We start from the raw sequence: 26,774 nt of genomic DNA on the forward strand, positions 1-26,774 counted from the left end.
GATGGGTAGATGAAGTTTGAAAAGGTATTTCTATATTTAGTGCTCTGCAAATTAAGGTTAAAGTAACAGATGTATTAACACACACACCCCTTTTTTTTTCATTCAGGTTAAACACAGGCTTTAGAGTCAGAACTAAGTTCAAATTCTAGCTCTGCTTCTTACTAGCTTGATGACTTACGACAAGTTATGTAACTTCTCTGTGCCTCAGTTTCCTCATTTGTACAATGGTGTAATTATATATATCATATAAGGTTACTGTGAGGATTAAATGTTAAATGCTGATCACAGATGCCTGGCAACCCAAAAGATATTACTTTTGATGATTATCTTTATAATATTCTGCAAAAATAAGCTAATAATTCTTGAGTAGAGTTAACCTAAAGTCAGGTATTCTTTTCTTTCTTCCTGTTTCTTTTGGGGTTTCCCCCCCTTATTTGTTTTTTGGTTTTTTTTGTGGTACGCGGGCCTCTGACTGTTGTGGCCTCTCCCGTTGCGGAGCACAGGCTCCGGACGCGCAGGCCCAGCAGCCATGGCTCACGGGCCCACCCGCTCCGCAGCATGTGGGATCTTCCCAGACCGGGGTATGAACCCGCGTCCCCTGCATCGGCAGGCGGACTCTCAACCACTGCGCCACCAGGGAAGCCCCCCTTATTTGTTTTAAAGAACTAAGAAAAAAGAAAGAAAGAAAGAAAGAAAGAACTAAGAAGAAAATCTATTCCAGGATTTTGGAATAAAATTTTGTTCCCCAAAATTAATTTGTTTATTTTATTGATATATAAACAAAATGTTATTTATTTATTCAGCAAACATTTATTAAATACCTAGTAAATATTAGGCACTATGTCAGGCACAGGAATAATAATGACAATAAGTGTGGTCTCTGCTCTCAAGTTGCTGACAATCTAGGAGAGTGACAAGTAAACAGTTGATTACATACACAGTAACAAAGGCTATGATACAAGAATACACATGGGACTATGTGATGGGAGTATGGCTTTCACCAGTTCCTATTGGATTTATCTCTTCTTCTTTGGCTCCAGAACCAAGGAATTAGCCCTATTTTTGTCTTTAGCTGGGTAGTGTAAATCATGAAATTTTAAAAAATTGGTAGAGATGAAAGACAAACACCTTGAATTATGGAGGACACTAGAAATCGTACTTTTTTACAGAGCAAGGGTTTCCTACCAGCATAGTCACTTCGAGGGTTTTTAACCTGAAGAGTTCTTTGGCATATTTTTTCTTTGCTAGCCACTTTTTTTCTATTTTATTGTTTGTTTGTTTGTTTCTCTTCTCCACTTTATCATCTAGAGACCTGGGTAGTTCCCAGTGAAAGAGTGTTTTACAGATTCTAAGGGTGATTTATAGGTAAAGACAGAAAATGATTTTTTTTTTAACCTTCAAGTTCCATACCAAAAAAAATGAATATAAGCTTTCATGGAAGTATTGAAAATGCAGATAATTTTAATTCCATTCCATTTTTCAGAATTCTCAATCGTAATCCTTTGACAACAGTTGAAGATTCTCATCTTTTTAAATTGCCAGCATTAAAATATTTGTAAGTATTGCAACAGTTTCATGGCTCATGAGATAATTTCTCCTTTTTACTTTCATCAAAGATTGAGTACTTTAGCTAAAAAGTCATAATTTAGATTTTAAGTGGGTTATTGAAAATAAGAGTTATTGGCAAAGAAAAGGATTAAGAAAGAATATATTTGGGTAAGACAGCCAGCAGAGAATGAGAACAGTGTTGAAGAACACATATAGATATGGAACATGTAGATGCATGTAGGAATATTATTTATCCCAGAAAGAAAAAAGGAATAAGGGGTACATTATTTTTTTAAAAAAGAGTGATCAAAAGAGGTAGATGCAATTGAAAATGAGAAATCAGGATAATAGAAAATGATTGTACTGCTCAGCACCAAGGTCATTAATTTGATGATGCAAATTTAAATTTCTTCCGTAAGAGCTGTTTTGGATTATCATCTATGGCAAGTAAAAAGCCAGCATTGAAGTAATCACATGTTAAGTATCTTTTTAAGTTTAGAACTTTTGTCTTTGGGTTTTCTATAACGCATGTTTGGGCTTCTCCTTCAGAGACATGGGAACAACACAAGTGTCACTTACAACAGTTGAAAGCATCCTCATGATGACCCTTGAATTGGAAAAACTGTAAGTTGATTTTTCTTACATTTATTTTCACTCCATTTTTTTTAGGTTTGTTTTATTATTTTCTGAAGTCAGGTTTATTTATGTATAATTTTCATTTAACAAAATTCACTATTTTTAAATATACAGTGTGATGTGTTTTGACAAACGTATAGTTCTGTAGCCACCACCACATTTGAGGTAAAGAAAACGTCTGCACTCCCAAAAGACCACTCATGTCCCTCTGTAGTCAATCGATCCTCCTCTCTCTACCAGCCCCTGGCAACCACCAATCTGAGTTTTGTCCGTATAATGTTGCCTTTTCCAGAATATTTTATAAATGAAATCATGTGGTATGTAGCTTTTTGTTTTTGGCTTCTTTCACTTAGCCAGTCTCTTTGGAGATTCATCTGTTTTGTTGCACCTGTCAGTAGTTCATTCCTTTTTATTGCTGAGCAGTATTCTAGTTGTGTGGATACACAGTTTGTTTACGCATTCATCGTTTGATGAACATTTGCGTTTTTTCTCATTTTTTGGCTATTATGAACAAAGCCTCTGAAAACAGTCACATGTGTGTCTGAACATATGTTTTGTGCGAGCATATGTTTTCATTTCTTTGGGGTAAAATCCCTAAGGGTGGGATTGCTTTATCATATGCTAACTGCATATTTAACTTTTTAAGAAACTGCTAGACTGTTTTCTAAAGTGCCTGTGCCATTTTGCTTCCCCACTGGCAGTCTATGAGTGTTGCAGTTGCTCCACATCTTCACCTGATTCTTATATTAAAAAAATAATAAAAATTTCAGCCTTTCTAGTAGGTGTGTAGTTGCATCTCGTGGTTTTGCCACATTTTGCATTTCTGTAATAGGTGAGTGATGTTGAGTGTCTATTCATGTGCAAATATCTTTTAAAATGAAGTGTCTGTTCAAATTCATTTTTAATTGGATATTGTTATTGAGATTTAGGAGTGCTTTATATAAAAAGCAATGGAAAAAGTCCTTTCTCTCAAATAAGTGTTTAGTAAATATCTTCTCCCAGATTGTGACTTATCTTCATTATATTAAAGTGTCTCTGAAGACTAGAAGTGTTAAATTTTTGATGAACTCTAATTTAGCAATTTTTCTTTTTTTTCATATTTATTTAATTTATTTATTTGGTTGTGCTGGGTCTTAGTTGCGGCAGATGAGCTCCTTAGTTGTGGCTCATGGGCTTCTTAGTTGTGGCATGCGAACTCTTAGTTGTGGCATGCATGTGGGATCTAGCTCCCTGACCAGGGATCTAACCTGGGCCCTCTGCATTGGGAACTCGGAGTCTTAACCACCAGGGAAGTCCCTTAGCAACTTTTCTTAGATGGTTTGTGCTTTTTTCTGTCTTATCTAAGAAATCTTTCTCTGAGACCCCATTGTCTAACCCATAATGACAAAGGTTTTCTCCTATGTTTCCTTCCAGAAGTTGTATAGTTACATTTAGGTCTATGATTCATTCTGTGTTAATTTTCATATATGTTGTGAGGGAAGGGTCAAGTTTCTTTTTTTTTTTTTTTGCAGTTTAAATAACTATTTCTGTAGGACCCTATTGTGACAGTTTATTACACAACTTACTGCACCTTAAATTGTGCCATCCCCCTTACAATATGGAAAACTAATAGAAACCTTCTGTTATGCCAAGGCTAGTTGAGGGGATTGCATGAATTAGTATGTGGAAAGGGCCCTGCATTTAGCAGTCTGTTCCAACCGTCTTTGTCAGGTCAGCTGACCAATGACTGTCTTCACCATGCCGTCACACATTGGTCACTGCTCTAGCCTCATCTTCCTCAGCCTCCCACAGCATCTGCCACAATTGCGATCCCTCTCTTGTCAGCTAGATGCCCTCCTCTCTGGATATTAAAAAGTATTTCCCTATGTAATGACAATACTGTTAACACACAGTACTAAATAAATTAAATTCCTACACAATAATATTACTTAATAAAGATTTGCTATTCAAATTTCCCCAATTGTCTCTCTCATATAATATCATTTCTTTTAACAGCTTTTTGAGGTATAACTGACATACAATAATCTGTGTTCACACACACACATACCTACACACCATGAAGACATCACCAAAATCAAAATGTCCATCACCTCAGAAAGTTTTGTAATGTCTCTTTGTAATTCTTCCTTCCCATCGTTCCTTGCCCTTCCCAGTTGCCATGCAACCATTGATCTGCTTTCTGTCTGCATTTTCTAGAATTTTATGTAAATGGAATCATACAGGGTATACTTTTTTCTAACTGGCTTCTAACTCAGCATGATTATTTTAATCTTCATCCATATTGTTGCATATATCAGTAATTCCTTTCTGTTTATAGCTGAATAGTATTCCATTATATGTATGTACCACCATTTATCTATTCACCATTGATGGACATTTGAGTTGTTTCAGTCTTTGTCTATTACAGATAAAGTTGCTATGAATATTTGTGTACAAGTCTTTGTATGGATGTATACTTCCATTTCTCTTGGGTAAATACCTGCAAGTAGAATGGATGGATCATTGGTAAGTGTATGTTTAAGTTTTTTAAAAATACCTATTTTCCATAGTGGTTTGATCATTTTACATCTCTACCAGCAGTGTATGAGAGCTGCATTTTCTTCACGTTGCGGCCAACATTTGCTATGCTCAGTATTTTTAATTTTACATATTTTAATAGGTGTGTAGCTGTATCTCACTGTGGCATCCCTAATGATTAATCATGTCAAACATCTTTTCATATGCTTAGTTTCCATCTGTATATCTTTGAATCTTTTATTTATATTTTTCTCGAGTTTTGAGAGTTCTTTATATATTCTGGAAATTGGTCCTTTATCCAATATGTAAGTTGCTAAGTATTTTCTCCCATTCTGTGACTCATCTTTTCTTTCTCTCAGGAGTGTCTTTTGCAGGGCAGAAGTTCTTAATTTTGATGCTGTCTAATTTATCTATTTTATTCTTTAATGGATTATGCTTTTGGTGTTTTATCTAAGAAATCTTGCCTAACTCAAGGTCATAAAGTTTTTCACCTTTTTTTTTTTTTTTTTTTTTTGCGGTACGCCGGCCTCTCACTGTTTTGGCCTCTCCCGCCGCGGAGCACAGGCTCCGGACGCGCAGGCTCAGTGACCATGGCTCACGGGCCCAGCCGCTCCGCGGCATGTGGGATCTTCCCGGACCGGGGCATGAACCTGTGTGCCATGCATCAGCAGGCCGACTCTCAACCACTGCACCACCAGGGAAGCCCTCACCTGTTTTGTTCTAGAAGTTTTATAGTTTTATGTTTTACATTTAGATCTTTGAACCAATTTGAGTTCATTTCTGTATATGGTTTGGATGGAAGTTCTTTTTTTTTTTCTTTTTGCACCTGGATATTCAATTTTTCCAGCATCATTTGTTGCAAAGACTATCGTTTCTCCACTTAAAAACTTTTGAACCTGAAAGTCAGTTGTCCACATCTCTCTCCTTCTGAACTTTCTATTCTGTTCCTTTGATCTTTTTCTCTGCCCTTACACTACTATCACAGTGTCTTGAAGGTGTAGCTTCATAAGCCTTGAAATCAGTTACTGTTAGTTCTTCAACTTTGTTCTTTCTCAAAGTTGTTTTAGTTATTCTAAACTTTATTTCCATATGAATTTTAGAATTAGCTTGTCAATTTCTATAGAAAAGCCTACTGGGATTTTGATCTATAAATCGATTTGGGGAGAATTGATGTCTCAACAATATTGAATCTTCTGATCCATGAATACTTTATATCTCTCCATTTATTTAGGTCTTCCTTAATTTCCCCCAGCAATATTTTACAGTTTTCAGTGTGCAAGTCTTTTACATCTTTTGTCAGATTCATTGTAAGTATTTTATATGTTTGATTCTATTATAAGTAGTATTTTAAAACTTTGATCTCTGATTGTTTGTTGAGATCAATTAATCTTTTTGTATGTTGATCATGTACCCTGCAAACTTGATAAACTCATTTATTAGTTCCAGTAGCATTTTTGTAGATTCTATCAGGTTTTCTACATAATCATGTTATCTGCAAATAAAGATAGATTTACTTCTTCCTTTCCATTCTGAATATCTCTTTTCTTTCTTTTGCCCTATGGCACTGGCTAGAACCTTCAGTGCAATGTCAAATAGAAGTAATGAGAGCAGACAGCCTTGCCTTTGTCCTGATCCTGGAGAGAAAGTACTTTGTCCTTCACCATTAAATATGATGTTAGGTATTTTGTAGAAGTCATTTATCAAGTTGAGGAAGTCTCCTTCCATTCCTAGTCTACTGAGGGCTGTTCTTTTCTTTAATGTGGAATGGATGTTAGATTCTTTCATTCTTTTCCTGCATCTATTGCAATGACTATGTGATTTTTCCCTTCTTTTTTTTTCTTAATTTGTTTATTTATTTTTGGCTGCATTGGGTCTTCTTTGCTGCACGCAGGCTTTCTCTAGTTGTGGCGAGCAGGGACTACTCTTCATTGCAGTATGCAGGCTTCTCATTGCGGTGGCTTCTCTTGTTGCAGAGCATGGGCTCTAGGTGCACGGGCTTCACTAGTTGTGGCACATGGGCTCAGTAGTTGTGGCTCACATGCTCTAGAGCGCAGGCTCAGTAGTTGTGGTGCACAGGCTTAGTTGCTCCATGGCATGTGGGATCTTCCCAGACCAGGGCTCAAACCCATGTCCCCTGCACCGGCAGGTGGATTCTCAACCACTGCCCCACCAGAGATGTCCTGATTTTTCTTTTTTAGTGTACTAAGTTGGGTAAGTTGATTTTCAAATATTAAAGCAACCTTTCATTCTTGAGATAAACCCCACTTGGTCATGATGTATCATCTTTTTATATATTATTGGATTTGATATGCTAAAATTTTGTTAAGAATTTTTGCCTCTGAGTTCATGAGAGTTATTGGTCTATAGTTTTCTTGTAATGTCATTGTCTAATCTTGGTATAGTGAAAGTTGGCCTTATAAATAAGTCGGGAAGTATTCCCTTCTCTTCAACTTTCTGGTAGAGTTTGTGTAGAATTGGCATTATTTTATTCCTTAAATGTTCCGTAGAATTTATCAGTTAAGCCACTTGGACTTTAGTAGTGCATGTCTTTCAAAGAATTTGTCCATTTCATATTGAATTTATTGGTATAAAGTATTCTATAATATTCTCTTATTATCCTTTTAATATCTATAGTACTTTTCTATTTTGCAGTTTATTTATTTCTACTTTGATCTTTATTGTGTTCTTTCTTCTCTTACTCTGTGATTAATTTGCTCTCGTTTTTCCAGTTTAAGGTGGAAATTGAGGAAGCTGAGTACAGCATTAGCAATATCCCACATGTTGACATATTATGTTTTCAGTTTCAGTGAGTTCAAAATAGTTTTTGATTTCCCTTTTGATTTCTTCTTTGACCACAAAGTTACTCAGAAGTGTGTTGTTTAGTTTCCAAATATTTGGAGCTTTTTCAGCATTTTAAATTTCTAATTTAATTCCATTGTGGTCAGAGACATATATTGATTGACTAAAATCCTTTAAAAAAAATTTTAAAGTATTTTTAAAATTTATTTCTTTGCTCCGTTGGGTCTTTTTTGCTTTGCCTGGGCTTTCTCTAGTTGCGGCGAGCAGGGGCTACCCTTCGTTGTGGTGTACCGGCTTCTCATTGGATGGCTTCTCTTGTTGCAGAGCACAGTCTCTAGGTGCATGGGCTTCAGTAGTTGTGGCACACAGGCTCTAGAGCGCAGGCTCAGTAGTTGTGGCATACGGGCTTAGTTGTTCTGCGGCATGTGGGATCTTCCCTGACCAGGGATCGAACCCGTGTCCCCTGCATTGGCAGGCAGATTCTTAACCACTGAACCACCAGGGAAGTCCCAATTCCAGTATTCTTAATCTTTTGTGTAGATACATATTGCAATCTGGTGACATTTTCCTTCTGCTTAAAAATACTTCTTTTAACATTTCTTATAGGGAAAGTCTACTAGTAATGAATTCTTTCAGCTTTTGTATGTCTGAGATAGTCTTTATTTTGCTTTTGTTTTGACAGTTGTGGGTATAGAATTCTAGGTTGATAGAATTCAATTCACTACTTTAAAGATGTTATTCCACTGAGTTCTCGTTTACATTGTTTCCAACAAGAATTCTCCTGTCATTGTTATCTTTGTTCCTCTGTATGTACTGTATAGGTTTTTCCTCTGGCTGCTTTTAACTTTTTTCTTTATTGCTGGTTTTGAGCAATTTGATTATTTTTTGTGCCTTGGTGTCGTTTTGTCCATGTTTCTTATGCTTAAAGTTCATTGATCTTCTTGACTTTGTGGGTTTATAGTGTTTACCAGTGTGGACAAATTTTGGGTATTATTTCTTCAATTTTTTGTATCTCTCCTCTCCTTCATGGACTCTAAGTACACATGTATTAGACCACTTGAAGTTGTTGCACAATTCGCTGATGCTCTATTCATTTTTGTTGTTGTTTTGTTTTGTTACACGTTTTGTTTCATTTTGGATAGTTTCTATTACTATGCCTTAATGTTCACTGACCCTTTCTTCTGCAGTGTCTAATCTGCCATTATCCTCATTCAATGTCTTTTTCATTTAGACTTTGTTTGTAATCTCTAGAAGCTCAATTTGGGTGTGTTTTACATTTTCCATGCCTCTACTTAACATTTTCAGTGTTTAGCCTGGGTTTCTTAACAACTGAAATACAGTTCTAATAACTTTTCTTCATGTATAATAACTTTTTTTTTTTTTTCTGGTACGCGGGCCTCTCACTGTTGTGGCCTTTCTCGTGGCAGACCACAGAGTCCGGATGCGCAGCTCAGGAGAGCCCCATGTGTAATACCTTTTTAAATGTTCTTTTCTACCAATTCTAACATCTGTGTAGATTATGGGTTAGTTTTGATTGGTTGCCTTTTCTCCTCAGTATGGGTCATATTTTCCTACTTCTTTGCATGCTTGGCAATTTTTCATATGATAACAGATGTTGTGAGTTTAGTTTATTGTGTGCTGTATATATTTATATTCCTGTAAAATGCTTGGGCTTTATTTTGTGTGAAATTAACTTACTCAAAACAGTTTTATTCTTTTACGTCTAGCTGTTAAGATTCGTTGGGTAGGAGTCCACGTAGCCTTTAGTCTGGAGCTCATTATTTGCAACTACTGAGACAAGTCCTTTCTGAGTATCATGAGGTTTTCCAGTCTGACTTGTAGGAACAGGTACTATTCCTACAACCCTGTGTGATAACCAGTTATTCTTATTATTAATGCTTTCTTGTGGTTCTTTTCCTGGCATCAAGTAATTCCTCACACCAATGTACTGACCAATACTGTGTTGAATTCTCAAGAGATCCCTCTGCATATCCCCAGAGTTCGTTGTCTGTGCACTTCTTTTCTCTCTCATACTCTGCTTTGTGAACTCTAGTTACCTTGGTTTTCCCAGACTCTCAGCTCCATTTCCTCAGTCAGGGAGTCCACCAGTCTCAGCCTGGACTTCTCTTCCCTGTACCATGACCTGGAAACTCTCTCAGAGAAGTAAGTTAGGGCTATTATAGGTATCACTTCATTCATTTTCCATCTCCTGGGGATCACTGAACTGTATTGCCTGAGGTGCAGTTTCTTGAAAACTGTTGTTTCATATGTTCTGCCTGATGCTTTCATTGTTTCAGGTGGGAGGTTAAATTGGTCCTTGTTACTTCATCTTGGCCAGTAGCCAATAATGTTCTTTAAGTCTGTTTTATTTTCATACAGGGTCCAATTAAAGATTAGGCATTGCATGTCATGTCTTTGTTTCCTTTAATCTAGAATATTTCCCTGCTATTCTTTTTTTTTTTTTTTTGTCTTTTATGACATTGGCATTTTTGAAGAGTCTAAGCCAGTTGTCTTGTAAATTGCCCCACAGTCTGGATTTGTCTGTTTCCTCATTTGATTCAAAGTAAATATTTTGGGGAAGAATACTATATAGGTGATGTATTCTTCATACTTCATCACTTCAGGTGGCCCAGTGCTAAGTCTGATCCCTTGATTAAGGTGGTTTCTTCCATATCTCTCCATTGTGAAGTTATTTTTCCCCTTGGTAATTGATAAATAATATGAGGTCCCATACTTTGGGATCAGTGGAGATCCTACTTTCAAACAACTCTTCACCCAACTGTGCATCAATGATAAGCCTTGTCTGAATCGATTATTACATTGATACTTGCAAAATGACACTTTCCTAATCTATCATTCCTTTTGCATTTATTAGCTGACATGATTCTATAGAGAAGAGCTCCCCACTTTTCATTTTGAGTATCATTATGAACTCATGTGATTTTTTCTAAATTAACTATGTTATACCTTATTATAATGATCATGTTATTCTTTGGAATGTTCCATTTGTCTAGATTTGGCCAATGTGATATCTGTTATTGTTTAAGCACATGATGCTTTTTTATTACTAGAATAACTTCTGATATATTACTACTGACAAGTAGGAACTGAGAAAGGGACTCCAGAAAGTGCGGCCTTATTCAGACTCTTCTTAGAAGTCTGCCTTCTTCCTGTGTACTCTCAACCCAAAGGCTTTCGGGTTGGAAGGAGATATTTCTGAATTAAATTACAGATCAATGTCACCAATTCTAATCCCTATTCCCTTTTTTCTAGGCATACCATACCTACTGCCATCCTAATCCTTCTGTTGGGCACCTCTCTCCTCCTCTATATTTATTTACAACAGTCAAGAGCAGCAATTGGCCAACCGGCCCCTATCCTGTTCTCCAGCCCATGAGCCCCAAGAACTCCTTTTTGCACTGGTCTGTGGGGGCCTTGGACTCCCCCTTCTACCTACTCAAGTAACTCTTTTATCACAACTTTAATGACAAGTGTTTCCATTTATAGGATCTTACCTAGCCGTATGGGCTGCTGCCTCTGCCAATTTAAAGATAGTATTGAGGTTGCCTGTAAGACAGTCAAGCTGCGTTGTGACAGTGAATGCCTGACAGACATGACACCTTGTGGTGAGTCTCAATTGCGGGATAATAAATTGTTAATTTAATTTTTTAATGTTTATTTTTAATCAATGATGATAAATTTTAAAATTAGTGGTGTAATTGCATTGTTTTAATTCATTCATTCAGAGTTCCAGATCCCTAAGTTTCTAAGAACTACCCCCTTGCTAAAAATCAGATTCTTGGTTACATTATTAAGCTAATAATAGCTCAGGTACATTGTTAGCTTAGTAATGTAACTGATCCGCATACATAAAGGAAGAAGAGAAAGGAATGGAAGGGGGAAGGGAATTCACATTAATGACCACATATCCTATGCTGTGCTCTCTGCAAATGAGAACTTATTCATATAGCGCATCACATTTTGTAAACTGATTTTATATACATTAAGTCTCAGGTACTCTTTGTCTCATAGGAGAGGTGTAAATATATTTTTGTTTATTTTGTGTGTTTCTGCAATTTTATAAACAGTACAAGTGATGCTGTTTTATGTCCTATTTGGAGCCTGGGATTTTCTGGTTCCATAACCAGAAGCTGCTACCTAGCCCTTCTAACGGACGGGAGAGCTAGTTTATTCTTAGACTGTCTAGCTCTGAGCTTGCTCTGAATCTCAAGCTTTTCTATCCACAAAACACTCAGGGGGTTTCAACTATTTTTCTATATATTAGATTTATTGGTACTAAGTTGATGACTTCCAAAATGTACTTTCATGCCCAGGTAGCTTGAATACAAGTCTCTTTCAGTGATCTAGAGCACATCATACAAATAACACTTTGCACCTTATATAAAGGCAATATTGCTGATTTTTCAACACGGTTTTTTTTTTTCTGGCCGTGCCACACAGCTTGTGGGATCTTAGTTCCCCAACCAGGGATTGAACCCGGGCCACAGCAGGGAAAGTGCCGGGTCCTAACCACCAGACCACCAGGGAACTCCCCCTGACAACTTTACTAATTATTATTACTCCCTTCTCCCCCAGATGTGGGCAGAAAAGGCATTTTTACTCTCCTTTTACAGGTGAGAAAAAACAAGATCAGAGGTGTTAAGTGCTATGACCCTAGTGCCCCGATCTCCTGTCCCCAGTTTGGGGCTCTCTGCAAGCCCATGCTCCTCCTTTCTCATGACCCTCCCCTCCTCCTCTGACCCTCACCAAAACTACTTTTAATCCTTTTGGAAGAGAAGCCCACCTGCACAATGGTACACATTGCCTTCACACAGTCAGAAGCTTTGGACGGTTCCCCAAGTAAAGCTGGAAATATTAGAAGTAAAATGAAATGAAAGCAAAGTAGCCATCTGACAGAAGTTGCTTGTTCCCTTGTGCAGTTGAAGACCTAAGTATTATTCCATTGATTTGTTGAACTTTCCACATTGGCATATAATCTGGCAAATCTCTGAATTTATACCCCAGATCCCTGCCCAAATTTTAGCAAAGAGCCAGGGCGGGCATAGTGTTTTTTTCTGTATAGATCCTTGTGTTATGGGCTCTGGGATATATGGAAGCAGGGACTGAGCAAAGGACTCGGTGGGCGGGTGGAGAAGGACATGTCCAGATGACGACCTGTTAGCGGCGGTTGTTGTCGTGGTCATCTGTGATAGCAGCAAGAACACAAGCACTCTGAAGAGGTGGAGAGAGGAAGCCTCACACTCCTCTGCCTCTGAGGCAGGACAGGATGGGGGTATATGAATGTGAGGAGTCACAGTAGATCTGCAGAGAGTCCAGCTGAGTAGGGGAATATTTGTCTTCCAGCCTTGCCTTTTCTTGAGTACTGGCCCCTGGGAACCAGTGGAGTAATCCTGAACATAGTTACTATATTTCACGCTACAGAATTTTCTGAGTACATAGCCACTTTTTCAAGAGATATCTTTTTCACATTTTGTTGTTGCCAGTCATAGGCTTAAGTGCGGGTTTCTTTTTCTCCTCAGTGGCACTCAAACTTTGACTGATTCCTAATTTATTTGGCTGTGGACTGACAAAAAAGCTGTCCCATCAGTGTTCAATGATCAAAAACAGTCCCTTCTTTTTTGACAGATGAAGAAACATCTATAGGGAATGCAGAAGGATCGTTGATGAAGGTGTTACAAGCCCGGAAAAAGAACACCACCACTGAGCTGACTATTGAGTCCGAGAGGGCGTCGTCAGATAAAAGTGCTGTCAGCTTGTCAGGCTTCATGAATGAGCAGCTGGACTTTAAGAATAAAAGTGATATTATCAGTACACTAAATGACATACTGCCTTATACCTCAGAGGGAAATCTCGGAGATGTGGAATCAACATTATTCCCATTCATTCAACTTCTTTTCTCAAATACAGCAGATGGAGATATGCCGCAGGGCCTTTTGAAAGGCAATACAAGGAGCCCTTCTGTTAAACCTGTAGCCAAGAATTCAACTCATAAAAACAAACTGAGGAAACTCCATTTTGTGGAAAATTTGTTAGCTGCAGAAACTCAAGAAAAAGTTGATGAGGTTAAAAAGGAAGAAAAACCTGCCACGCGTACGCGTTCCAACATTTCAAGCGCCACGTTTAAACGCTACATCTTTCAAAAGAAATTGCAAACTGCCCAACCACAGAAAGACAGCCTCGCAAACACTGAGAGTACAGAGGAAAGGCTGCTGAGAGTGAACAGGGTCCTCAAGGGCCCAAGGGGCATACAGAAAATGCACCTCAAAGCAGTGGGAGATGAGAGCGTCTGGAAGAAACAGAATGCCCAGCCATCTGAGGCGAACACTGCTGAAGAAAGAAGGCTCAGGAGGCCATCCCCAAGAAAGCTGAAACAGCTGCTCATGGTGCAGAGGCCCAGGAAGCTGGTGGGAAAGTCCTCCAATGCAGAGTCTTCATTCATAAAGGAACACAAGGCAGCAGGCTCCTCTTCCCAGAAACAGTACTTCAAGGGCAGGCCTTCTGCCTCCATCCCTCCAAAATCCCCATCTGACGTTAAAAGCAGATCAAAAGACTTATCCAACACTCTTCATGTTTTAGAGGATGCGAAGGCTAGAACTAGAAACATTAAGGACTTCGAACTAATCTCACATTCTGGAAAAAAATACATCTTCCATAAAATTAGGTCTCATCGGGTCCACAGAAAACCCAAAGGCAAAAGGAGTGGAAAGTTCAGAAAGAAAAGTTCACTCAATAGAATGATGCTTGCAAGCCCTCCGTTCTCTGTACTGAGGAGTCTCATAAATTCCCCTCCACGAGAGGCTGTTTCATCTTCAGGAGAAGTGACTTCTCAGGAAAAGCCTTTTCCAGAATTATTTTCTCTTTCAGACCCTTCTACAGAAAACACTACTTCAGAAAACAATACTGCACAAAATGTTTCTGAAGAAATTATTTCTACAGGAAACTCTACTCTGCCAGGAGGAACCGGCCCTGGAAACACTACCCATAGGAACGTGTCCACTGCACATTCTACTGTTGCTGCAGACAACAGTATGCCAACTGTTCAACACACCAACCAAACACGATGGGAGTACCACAACACGGGCACTGAATTATCCTCTAAGCCCACAGGCTTCGCTTTCCCAGGGCTCACATCCCCGGGTGATCAAGTTGAAACTCAGCTAAACCAGCAGCTACGGTCCCTCATCCCCAACAATGACATGCGAAGGCTCATTTCTCATGTTATCCAGACTTTAAAAATGAACTGCTCAGAGACCCACGTGCAGCCGGCCTGTGCCAACCTCATCTCTAGAACAGGCCTCCTGATGAAGCTTCTCAGCAAGCAGCAAGAAGTAAATGTGTCCGAAGCGGAGGGGGATACGGACCAGTGGAAAGCTGACAACTATATCAGTGAGAGCACAGAAGCCCAGAGTGAGCAGAAAGGGCAGGAGTCAAGTGAGGTGAGGGTAACCCCTGACACATGGGAGCTGGACTTTTACTCAGTTTAGGACACGCCATTAACGTGCCCAAGCAGGAATGCCACGGGCTCCTAGTCTCTATCTTATCTTCAGCCATGAAATGGGCTAGGACAGTGATCTCCCACTTTGCTCATTTAGACAGGTGGCACTATTCCTGGGGCAGATGAGAAAAGGACATAACACAAGATAAATAAATTGTAGATAAATAAATTGTAGAAGAAAATGCTAATGATAAGATTAACAACATTAAATTTGGCTTGTTCTTATAGAAGCTACTCGCCTGAAAGGATTGGGTTTTATAGTAGTTTAAGAATAGTTAGCTAGCGTTTAGAATAGGTTTAAGAATAGTCAGTTTTTATCCCTTCTATCTCCTTGTTTTTAAAAAGTTGTTATTTATTTTTTTAGCTCACAAAAGAAGTTCCAGCATATGGCTATAAGAACAGACTCATCTTGGCAATATCCATATCTGCAGTAGTGACGATTTGGGTTACAATTCTCTGTCTCATTGAGGTAAGGACAATACTTAATTCAGATTCAGAACTCACAAGCTGAGAATGAAATCCACCTTTCCACCTACTACTACTTGATTCTTCTCTTTAGTCATAAGGACTGACATACACTTTGTTCTTTTACTGAAAAGTATATTCCTAGGATGTTTTCTTGTGTTTTCTTTTTTTGTTTGTTTTGGCTGCGTTGGGGCTTCATTGTGGTGCACGCGCTTCTCACTGAGGTGGCTTCTCTTGTTGTAGAGTACGGGCTCTTGGCACGTAGGCTCAGGAGTTGTGGCGCAGGGACTTAGTTGCTCTGCAGCATGTGGGACCTTCCCAGACCAGTGATCGAACCCGTGTCCCCTGCACTGACAGGCGGATTCTTAATCACTGCGCCACCAGGGAAGTCCCCACAGGATTTTTAAAGGAACTCCACTCCCAGGAAATCTCTATGGAATTGGATCCATGATAACAAGCCATTGGACTATTTTGACAAGTTAAGTTTATAGGAAGGCCAGAGTTGACATGATAGTAAAATTCCTTCAACTCAGAAAACGATGCTGATTTGATGTACTCAGCAGTCACTCTCATTCTACTTTTGATTTCTTTCCTTGTTGGCTGAAATGATGAGAGGTATACGATCTCCAAAGTCATGGAGCTATCAGTCACCCTGGGAGAGGTAAAAGGACGTGCCTAAACGATAAAAGTGGGATCTTTTCAATTCCTTAGGTTTACTTAGCATCTTTCTTCTCCGGTGTATTAGGAATTGTGTAGATAGGTTCCATTAAACCACTGCAAGTAAAATCCTGCAGCAGGCTACCCTAAAGTAGGTCATATTTATAGTAGCCTATTCCTGGAGGTAGCCTGTTTACCTTTTGTTCGGTTACACAATGGTTTATTACTTTTCCCCACAGGCAGTTGCTAACATTAAAAGAGTGGTTTTAATAAGCTGACAATCTTGATTCTACCCTCCGAATCCAACCTACTTTATTTACCTTTTCTCTTGTAATGGCCTCCCTCCATTCCAGCCAAAGCGGCTCCTCACTATACGCTCGTTACACCATACCCATTCCTACTTTGGTCTGTGCCTTTGCCCATCTAAAATTCCTTTATTTTGCTTTGCCTGTGGAAGTCCTATGAATCTCTGAAAAGCCAACTCAAGTTCAGATATCTGTCTTCGTAAAGCCTTCCCTGAATACTGCAGCCCTCCTGATCCTAGTCCTGTGAGGTTTGTCACCATTTCTTAGGGGCCATAGCAAAGCGGTCCCTCCCCTCAGAACTCACAAAAGTGGTAAGCAGTTTTTTAAAAGGCAGCCCCCCAAGAGAGAAACACCAAAGTTAGCACATCATGGAGCTGAGCAGAGATGCGTAAGGACCAATGGCTTGCGGGCCTATCAGACTTGAATACAAGCTGACATGATGTACTAACTTCTAACGAGAAATGTGTCTATCTGCAGGAGGGTTGGTCAGTAGTGAAAGCATAGAAAAGGTGAGGAGAGACCAGCATGGGCAGTGCGCATCCTCACATTGCCCGAGAGTAGAGATGGCACCTTAGGCAGCATAACTGACGAGTCAGGGCCCCCTAGCCAGGCTGTGCCTGTGGAGGAGCTGGACGGATCCAGCTACCTCAGGCCTTCCCATTAAATTCTCGATTCAGCTGATTCCTTTTCTAATTCTGTTCTCACCAAGTAGCCTCCGATTGTGTGATTGTGCTTTAGTGTGCCACGGAGGCCTGTCTCCACAGAAGGCAATTCTCTCATTGTGTAGACACGGATGCCCTGTGTGTAGAAGAGATGTATTTCTCATTGTCAAGTAATAATTTGGCATTCTGATTTTTGATCAATCCTGTGATATTGATAAAGTGCGACCGCCACAACAGGAAGACGTGAGTTCTCTCTTGGTGAGGAAGAGTATGATTTCTGAGCCAAGAGGCTGGGGACTGGCATGGGGTCAGCTTGCTAGTCATTGGCCATTGCCCAGACTGTACCCTCTATATCTCCAGGTGGCATATGGCCCTTTGCCTTTTTAGAATTTCGGGAAAGTCCCCTTTTTATTGTTTTTAACTTCTAGGTAGTTTAACCTTACATTTGTTTTGTTTTATTTTGTTTTGGCCTGCGGGATCTTCGTTCCCCAAGTAGGAATTGAACCTGTACCCTCGGCAGTGAAAGCGAGGAGTCCTAACCGTTATTTCCTCTCCCCACTTATGTGATAAGCTTTTTGAGGACAGGGGCCATGCAGTGTTCTTCCTATGGTAGACAATAATGGGGTTCAACGGAAGAGAGATGAGGCATTATGTCAATTCCACAGTGAGGAATAATGCAGCCAAATATTTATTTGAAGTAGCATAGAGTCCAGCAATAGACCCATGTGTTGTTAAGACTTTTGAAATGTCATGTTTCAATATTCCAATCAGTGGAAGAAAATGAATAAATGGTGATAGAATAGCTGCCTAACTCCTTGGGGGTAAATAATAGCAGATCCCCATTTTTCATCTTAAATAAACGTATTTCCATAAATGTGAAGAAAGACCACATAAAGGTATTAGAAGAAAATAAAAGCAATATTTTTATAATCTTATGGTGGGAAAGAGCCTTCAGAGCCTGATGCCACAAGCAGAGCCTTTGATATATTCCACCATCTTGTCTGTGACACCAGCTTAGCACTGATTCATGCCAAGCGTAAGATGAAGAGTTTTCCATATATTGTCTGATTTAATGCCCACAGTCCTGTGAGGATGATATTACTATTCCTCCTTCATAGATGAAGGAGATCAGTGTGAGGGCCCAGTGGCCAAACCAAAAGCAGAAGCCAGTTTCACCCGACTGCAAAGCTTGTGCTCCCTACTCCAACTCTTTTGTCTTGTCTCCTTAGAGACAAAAACACTGGAAAGATTCGAAACCCTGAAATTCAATGAAAGCCAGTATTTCTTTACTATGAAGAGTTGTTTGTTTGTTTGTTTGTTTGGAGGTGGTGGGGTTTGGCCATGCTGTGCAGCTTGCGGGATCTTAGTTCCCTGACCAGGGATTGAACCTCGGGCCACAGCAGTGAAAGAGCCAAGCCCTAACCACTGGACCACCAGGGAACTCCCAAGAGTTTTATACGTCAACAAGAAGACGACAAACAGTCTAGGGGAAAAGGGGGCAAGGACTGTGAAGAGTAGGAGGTGTGTTGACAGTCTGCCACCATATCTGTCCTCTCCTCATGGCTCATGTGGGGTGGGTTTTGTTAGCCAGGCCTTTGTCACCTCATGACGTAAAAATCATCTCTAATATTTTCTTCAAGTACTTTTATAATCTGTCTAGAATTTGTTGTATTTCTTTTTTAGTGTGGTTGAGGTAAGGGATGTAACTTTTTCCCCCTACATGAAGATCTAGTTGTTTTCAAATCTTTCACTGAATAGTTTATTCTTTCTTCCCTGGTCTAATATACTCTCTTCATCTGGACTCTATTCTGTGATCCAGTTATCTTGTCCTGTACCACCAGTACCAATATCACACTACTTAATTCTAGTTGCTCTATAACATATTTTATATCTGGTAGGGCAAAGTCCTAATCTTTGACCTTCTTTTTCATACATTTCGTAACTATTCTTACATATATTCTCTACCAAGTGTCAGCTGACTAGGTTTTATTTAAAAATTATTTTAGATATAAATGGATTGCATTGAATTTGTAGGTTAATTTGCGGAGAATTGACCTCTTTACAGCATTCTAGGAGGATGGTATCTCATGCCATGTAAGTACTTCTTCTTCATGTCCTTCAGAAAAGTTTTAATATTTTCATCACATAGGTCTTACAAATTTGTGGTTAAGTTTATTCCTAGGTACTTTATGCATTTTTATGGATATAGTAAATGGGATGTTTCTTCTGTTGTTTCGTTAGTTATTTGTGTTATACGGGAAAGCTATTGAGGCTTATATGTGGATCTCTTGATTTTGTATGGAGCCATCTTCCTCATGTTACTTCCAGTAGAATTTCGGTTGATTCTTTTGGTCTTTTTAGGTCCCTCATTTCATATGAAATATGTTTGTCTCTTCCTTTCCAATACTTTGTTTTTCTTACCGTACTGATTAAGACCTCCTCCACAATGATCAATAGTAGCAGTGATCATGGGCATCCTACTCTTGTTCTTGACTTTAAAACAAAGCTTAGGTTTCTGCTAGATACTTTTATTTTCTTTTCCTACTTCTAAGAGTTTGTATTAGGAATTATCTGTTGAACGTTATCTAAAACAGTCAATAAAATATATCGCCAGCTGCATGCAAGACCCTAAGTTAGGTACTGTGGAAGAGTCAAAGGATTTTGAAACAGGGTAGAATTCCTTGCCTTAAAAAGTTATCATCTCACTGGGTAGATAAGATATAAAGTAAAAAGGATTGAATAAGGATTTGGAAATAGTTGTAATGGATAATCATGATCATGTTTTCTTTCAAAACAGACTTATTCTCACAGAATCGCAAAAGACGAAGATAGAAAAAGCAGCAGAAGGTAAATATTGGTCTCTGAAAGCAGAATTTTTCAACTAGAGGAGAACTTAGAACTCATCTGTTTCCATTTCCTCACCAAAAGCCGCAAGAATGTTTAATTACCCTAATGGTTTAACCTAATTTATGTATCAGCAGAATTAGCTCCCCAGCCCAAGCTGAGTTAGAACAGGACTGGCACAGATTCATCTGCTTTCACTAGTCCTTTAAGGAAAGAGGGTGGATGGGGAGGGGTTTTGGTTGTACCTGTTCCTGCTGGCCTGACGCCTGGTTCCTAGGCATCAGGCCAGGCCAGAGGCCTTCTAGGAGGCTCTGGGGTCGGGAGGGCCACATGGTTGGGGATTTAGGGGCTGGCCTCACTCAAAGCTGACGAAAGGTAGAACATATGAGTGTAAAGTGGCAAGAAAACTTCTGTAAAGTGGCAAGAAAACTTCCCTTCTCATCCTACTGTTTTTCAGGCCCCTACTCTCTATTCCCTTTATCCCAACCTCATGGAATTTTAACTGGGAGAAACTTTAGACAGTAGTTTGTCTCTTCCTTTTATAATAAGGAACTGGAGAAAGAGAAAGGGAAAATATCTTGTCCCATGGTCATACTGCTAGTGATTATGAAAAAGAAAATGGTCCCTTTCCACTGAGGACTTCTCTACTGATCCCACTGTGCTTGGGCTGTGAGCTAGGTTTTATGTCACAATTCAGTAGACACATACTGTATGGACAGAAGTAGTTTCTGAAACACACTTATTGTGCACTGATTTTTTTTCTATTCTATTTGTATTCAAAAAGAGTATTTTGTGCTTCCCTGCTGGTCATGGCCTTTAAACTGATTCCACTTGTCACTGACACCTCAGTGATACCGTGCAGTATGAAAGTCATAGAGCTATAGATAACTTTGCTTGTTGGGTTCACGTGTTTACTTGGTGTGATTCAACTTATAGGATAGAGCAGCCAGGAAAACAAAAGCACCTTCTCCCCACACCCACACCCCCAGCAAATGCTGCATGTGCGACTAAGTCCGAAGCGGACTGGTGTGAAGCGCCTCTAGAGAGTAACGTGTTTCTGCCCAGCGCCGTTGTGCAGTGATTTCACCGCACGAGGGCACTTGGCCAAGGGCCAGGAAAGGTGAACGGGGCTGAAAATCCTGCCTATACTCCATGCTAAGCCACATGCAGTGGTCTCCCCGGAGACACTGGGGGTCCATTTTGGACAGACACAGAGAACTTCTGGAAGGCCAGCGTGCATGGAATGAATTTCAAGATCCCGGGGCTTTGGTGATTTTGCTCATTGTGATTATGGACTGAGGTACCCGTTTAGTCCTAATAAGACCAGAGATAACACATTGTGCGAGAGATGAAAAATGACACGTGACACTAACTGTGTGTGTTTTCCTCCAAGGGGCTTTTTTCGATTTCTGCAGCGTAAGAGAAGCTCAGGGGAAAGTGAGAGTCAGGTAAATTTGAGGAGGGTAAAGTACTGTGGCCAGAGAAAGCAGGGGAGATGCAGAATTAATATTTCCCTTTCTGTGTTCTAGGAGGGCGTTTTCGCGACAAGGGGGCCACTTTATGCCACGGACCTGCCATAGAAAGAGGATTTCACCGCCCAGGGTCAGAAGGGAAGGGGTAAGGAACTGAAGTAGCACCGACGAATGAGGTCAGAAGGACCAAGACAACTGATGGTTGCAAGACAAATTTTATTATACTACAGTTGCAGATTATATCGACTAGAAAAAGGGAGGTTTGTTGCCAGATGGTGGTTTACATCATCTAGGGACTGTCTCGGCTTCAAGGTTAACTTCCCTGGGAGGAAACCCATAAGCCCAGAATCATGCAGAATAACCTGCGTGTGCAGGGGGGAGACAGCTTTGCTCGTCTCAGTTTCCATTCTTTCTGATCCCTGGGCCCTGGTGGTTTATCTCCCGTGGAACGGAACAAGGAGGGGAACATGTAGGCACGGTCCCTTCGAGCAGCGGCGGCATGCCTGGCATGTCCGCAGCTGGCTCTCAAGGCTGAACGTTTCCCACAGGTCCCCCTTTTTTATTTTTTAATTTTTGTTGCAAAATAATTCCATGAAGCTTAGTGCCGAGAGTAGTATATTGTTGCATGAGGATACGAAACAGACATGAGAAGATTATTATCAATAATAGGCAAATTATGGCCAGGGTAATAAATCCTGACAACCCTCCAGTAATCCAAGACTGAGGGTTTAACCACTTTAAATGATCCAGTAAAGTTTGAATTACATCTTCTGGCTAAATGTCAAGATGTGCATTTTGCATATCCTGAATTTCAGCATTTAACTTTTTAAGATCAAGACTAATATTATTATCTGACCAAACACTCAGCAGATGCATTGTTACTTTCTCTCATTCCCAAATAGAGTCATTATACTTATAAGGAGTAACACAAATCCATGTATACTTTGCATGACAAGCTAAACGTATCCTCAATTTTAATGCTGCCATCTGATCTCCTCTCCTTCTTCTTCTTTTTCTGAATCAACACTGTCAAATTTTCTTGAGAGTTGCAGAGCTTCTTCAACTTCTACACTTGTTGTGAGCTGTGGCGAGCCATCTATTTGCTAGCCATCAACCTCTCCCCTGCAGAATGGCCAAATTTATCAACAGTGAGAAAATTTAAAATAAACAAAGCATGATTTTTAAGGTTATGTGGTGGTGTTCTGTATAATTCCCCCTTTTTTATTTTTTCAATAGTTAGCTTTAAAGATCTATTTGCACGTTCTATAATACCGTGTCCTTGAGGGTTATATGGAATGCCTGTAATATGGGTAATTTGTAATGAACTACAAAATGTTGCAAAAGCAGCACTAGTGTAAGCGGGCCCATTATCTGTTTTAATAATTTTAGGAATATTCATAAATGCAAAACAATGTAATAAACGAGTAATAACATGTTTGGTAGCCTCTCCAGTCTGTGCTGTAGCACAGAGGAAACCAGCATAAGTATCAATAGTGACATGAACAAACTGTGATTTCCAAAAGAGGGGATGTGAGTAACATCCATTTGCCATAAATGACTAGGTAATAATCCACGAGGATTAACACCATAATGTGGAACAGGAAGGTGAGGTAAGCATTGTGGGCATTGCTTAACAATTTGTCGGACGTTTTCACGAGTAAGGGAAAATTGTTTGCGTAAGGTGGTAGCTGAATGATGATGTAAAGCATGGGAGTGTTGTGCTGCTTGTAAAGGAGTTTGATCATAACTCACCATAACGCAAGGGCGTCCTGGATGTAAACCATGTTTATTTACAGTACGCAAGTAGCGAATGCAATACATTAGCCATTCTTGATAGCATGACAAACGGAAAGGAGGAGTACGGTAAATTGGGATATGTCCTGCTTTAGGGAAAAGAGATTGAGGAGGAAGAGTAACTTTAACTTTATTTTTGGGAGGAAAATGCACAGGATAAAGATTACGTTTAGATCAAGTTAAAACACCTGCAGTCGCATTAAGTTTAGACAATGGACCAGGCAAGTTAGAATGAGCACGGATATGTAGAGCTGCGACAGGACCATCGTGGGAACGAGTAAGCTGTTGAAGCAAACGAAAAGAGGATGATAATTCAGGGTCATTAGCATGTCCTACGGTAGCAGTTTCCAAAAGAAGTAATAGATCAATAAGGTATTTACTATCAGAAAACAGATTAAGAGACACAGAAGGAAAATGCTCAAAAGCCATAGTAACAGCATGTAGTTCAACACGCTGAGCTGAAGTCAATGGAATTTGTTCAATCAATTTTGTCCCGTCGTCAATGAGTACAATAGCCATTCCTGAGGAGGACCCGCTGGGAAAAACCAAAGGTACATGTGGAATAGGGTGTCGTTGGATTATAGAAGGAAAAATGTAAAGATTATTTTTACTAAATTGAATTATCAGCAGGATAATGACATTCTAGGTTTCCTGGAAATCCTGCAAGAGCAAGTCCCCATTCATTACTATGTTGAAAACGCCAATTTTGCTGACTAACTGAATAAGGGATAATAATTTGAGAAGGTTCTATTCCTATATGTTGTAAGCATCTAGTTCTCCCTTGCATTATTAAATTACTAATAAGTTCATAATAAGGGTTAATAACTTTAGAGGGTGTAGTTTTCATATGAATCCATTCAATAATCCCAACAGTTTGGCATAAAACAGCTGTAGGTACATGAGGTGTTGGACAAACAATTAAAGAAATTGGCAGGTGAGTATGTATTCGAGTTAATTGTGCAGAGCTGATAGCTCTATTAACTATTTGTAAAGCTTGAAATCCTTCTGGAGTCATAGAGCGTGAAGAAGAAGGATCTGAGTCACCTTTAAGAATATCTAACAGGACTTCCCTGGTGGCGCAGTGGCTAAGACTCCGTGCCCCCAACGCCGGGGGCCCGGGTTCGATCCCTGGCCAGGGAACTAGATCCCATATGCATGCTGCAACTAACAGTTCACATGCCACAATTAAGGAGCCCACATGCAGCAACTAAGACCCGGCACAACCAAATAAATAAATAAATTAAAATAAAATAAAAAAAAAAGAATATCTAACAAAGGCTGTAATTGAGCAGTAGTAAGTTTTAAGGAAGGCCTTAGCCAATTAATATCTCCAAGTCGTTTTTGAAAATCATTTAATGTTTTTAAATTATCAACTCGAATTTGCAGTTTTTGAGGCCTAATAGTAATGTTATCAATATATTTTCCCAAATATAAAAACGGAGATTGTCTTTGAATTTTTTCTGAGGCAATGACCAAGCCAAATGATTGTAAGGATTGTTGTAAAAATTGAAAAGCAGTCTCTAATAAAGATATATTATCAGTGGCTAAAAGTATATCATCCATATAATGTATGAGATATAACATTGGAAACCTTTTTCTCACAGGAGTCAAGGCCTGAGCCACATATTTTTGGCATAATGTAGGACTATTTGCCATGCCCTGAGGCAATACTTTCCATTGAAATCTCCTCATGGGTTCCTTCAAATTTAAGGAAGGCAAGCTAAAAGCAAAATGTTTTCTATCTTCAGGAAACAAAGGAATAGTGAAAAGGCAATCTTTTAAATCTACAGTTAAAAGATGGTAATTGTGTGGTATGGCTGTTGGAGAGGGTAGGCCTGGTTGAAGAGCTCCCATTATTAGCATAGTTTTATTAACAGCTCTTAGATCCTGTAATAACCTATATTTTCCAGATTTTTTCTTGATAATAAAAATAGGAGTATTCCAAGGACTATTGGAAGACTCTAAGTGTCCTAACTTTAATTGTTCTATAACTAACTACTCTGCAGCCTCTAATTTGTCCTTAGTGAGGGACCATTGGTCCACCCATACAGGGTCATCAGTCAGCCAAGTAATTGGATCAGCAGTGAGTGGAGGAGAATCCAAGGCCCCTAAGAAAAACCCAAACCTTGTCTATCATTTTTTATTTTCACATCAATAGGATAGACAGTTCCTTGTTGATTTGTTTCAGCCCTTTTGTGGGAAGAAATCCTTGATCCAACATCATATCAGAGACTTGAGAATTTGGACTATAAAGCAATACTCCCATTTCTTTTAATATATCTCGGCCCCAGAGGTTTAAAGGCAGCCCAGGCAAAACATAAGGCTGGAAGTATCCTGAATGGCCCTCACTATTTTGCCATAATAATAACTGACTACTTTGCACAGGAGAAGAACTTTGTCCTATTCCTTGAAGTTCTGTAATAGTAGGACTAACGGGCCAATGTTTAGGCCAGTGCATCTGTATCATAACAGAGACATCAGCTCCAGTGTCTAACAAACCTGAAAAAACCTTTCCATTAATGGTTCATTTCATTTCTGGACGTTCTTTCTCTGTCTTCTGAATCCAGTAGGCAGCATTAGATGATCCAAAAGCCTTTGTTCCTCTCTTTTGATGTTGTAAAATTTGTCCATGAGGTACAAAGGGCAAAAGTAGCAATTATGCAATTTTATCATCAGGAGAAATAGTTATTATATTTTTAATAGTTTGTGCCATGATTTTTATTTCTCCTTCGTAGTCAGAATCTATGACTCCTGGCATAATAGTTAAACCCTTCATGGTGACACTACTTTTTCCCAATAATAGTCCCATCAAACCCTTGGGTAAAGGTCCACAGATGCCCGTAGAGAGGGCCTGAGGACCCATTTCAGGAGGTAATACATATCGGGCGGAGGTACTGAGCTCCAGTCCTGCGCTTCCTGGTGTTGCTCTGGAGAGTGAGGATATTGTATGTTTTTGTTTTTGGTTAATGTCTGATTGATAATTTGAGGAGGATACACAAACATTGCTCCTGTTGTTTGTTGGGGCCGGGGAAGGCCCCGGGAGGAGTTTCCCGACAGTGGTATCCCATCCTTGTGGGCCAGTGAGCGACAGTCTCGTGCCCAGTGTTTTCCCCTATTGCATCTAGGGCATAAACCAGGGATTTTTCGACCATCTGGAGGTTTTTGAGTAGGGAAGGAAGGACTAGGGTTAGGATTAAAAGATCTACATTCTCTAGCAAAATGACCTGCCTTTCCGCATTTAAAACAAGTCTTTGGTTTCTTTTGATTGCTTCTAAATCCCACTTTAGTTAATGCTGCAGCCATAGCAGCACCCTGTATATAAGCAGGTCCAATGTCCGCACAAAGGCGAATATGGTCCTCCAATGTTCCCCGTTTTCTCCAAGGTCGAATCGCAGCCTGACACGCATTATTAGCGTTTTCAAAAGCAAGTTGCTTAACTACAATTGTACCAGTGGGTCCGTCCACAATGAGTCTCCCCACCGCCTGTAACAGTCCATCTACAAAATCAGCATATGGTTCATCAGGTCCGTGTCTAATTGTTGAAAGATCCTCAGTTGTG

The 26,774-nt window shown here is 39.6% G+C and overlaps 1 protein-coding gene across 1 annotated transcript; it reads left to right on the forward strand.

The window, feature by feature from the left end:
• Positions 1-989: 989 nt before the first annotated feature.
• On the forward strand, positions 990-21,624 carry LOC309975608 (leucine-rich repeat-containing protein 37A-like). The gene is made up of 8 exons (XM_082860785.1): positions 990-1,555; positions 2,098-2,172; positions 11,008-11,126; positions 13,147-14,957; positions 15,381-15,485; positions 19,903-19,952; positions 21,343-21,397; positions 21,479-21,624. The coding sequence occupies exons 1-8, from the start codon at positions 1,419-1,421 to the stop codon at positions 21,527-21,529; spliced, it is 2,403 nt and encodes an 800-aa protein (XP_082716911.1). The 5' UTR covers positions 990-1,418; the 3' UTR covers positions 21,530-21,624.
• The last annotated feature ends 5,150 nt before the right edge of the window (positions 21,625-26,774 follow it).

This window comes from Leucopleurus acutus, assembly GCF_964270905.1.
Source record: "Leucopleurus acutus genome assembly, chromosome: 19".
NCBI lineage: Eukaryota > Metazoa > Chordata > Mammalia > Artiodactyla > Delphinidae > Leucopleurus > Leucopleurus acutus.

Coding starts and splice junctions, on each gene's coding strand:
- LOC309975608 (XM_082860785.1), top strand. CDS start 1,419: ATGAATATAAGCTTTCATGGAAGTATTGAAAATGCAGATAATTTTAAT. Junction 14,958..15,380: donor AAGGGCAGGAGTCAAGTGAG/GTGAGGGTAACC, acceptor TTATTTTTTTAG/CTCACAAAAGAAGTTCCAGC. Junction 21,398..21,478: donor CAGGGGAAAGTGAGAGTCAG/GTAAATTTGAGG, acceptor TCTGTGTTCTAG/GAGGGCGTTTTCGCGACAAG.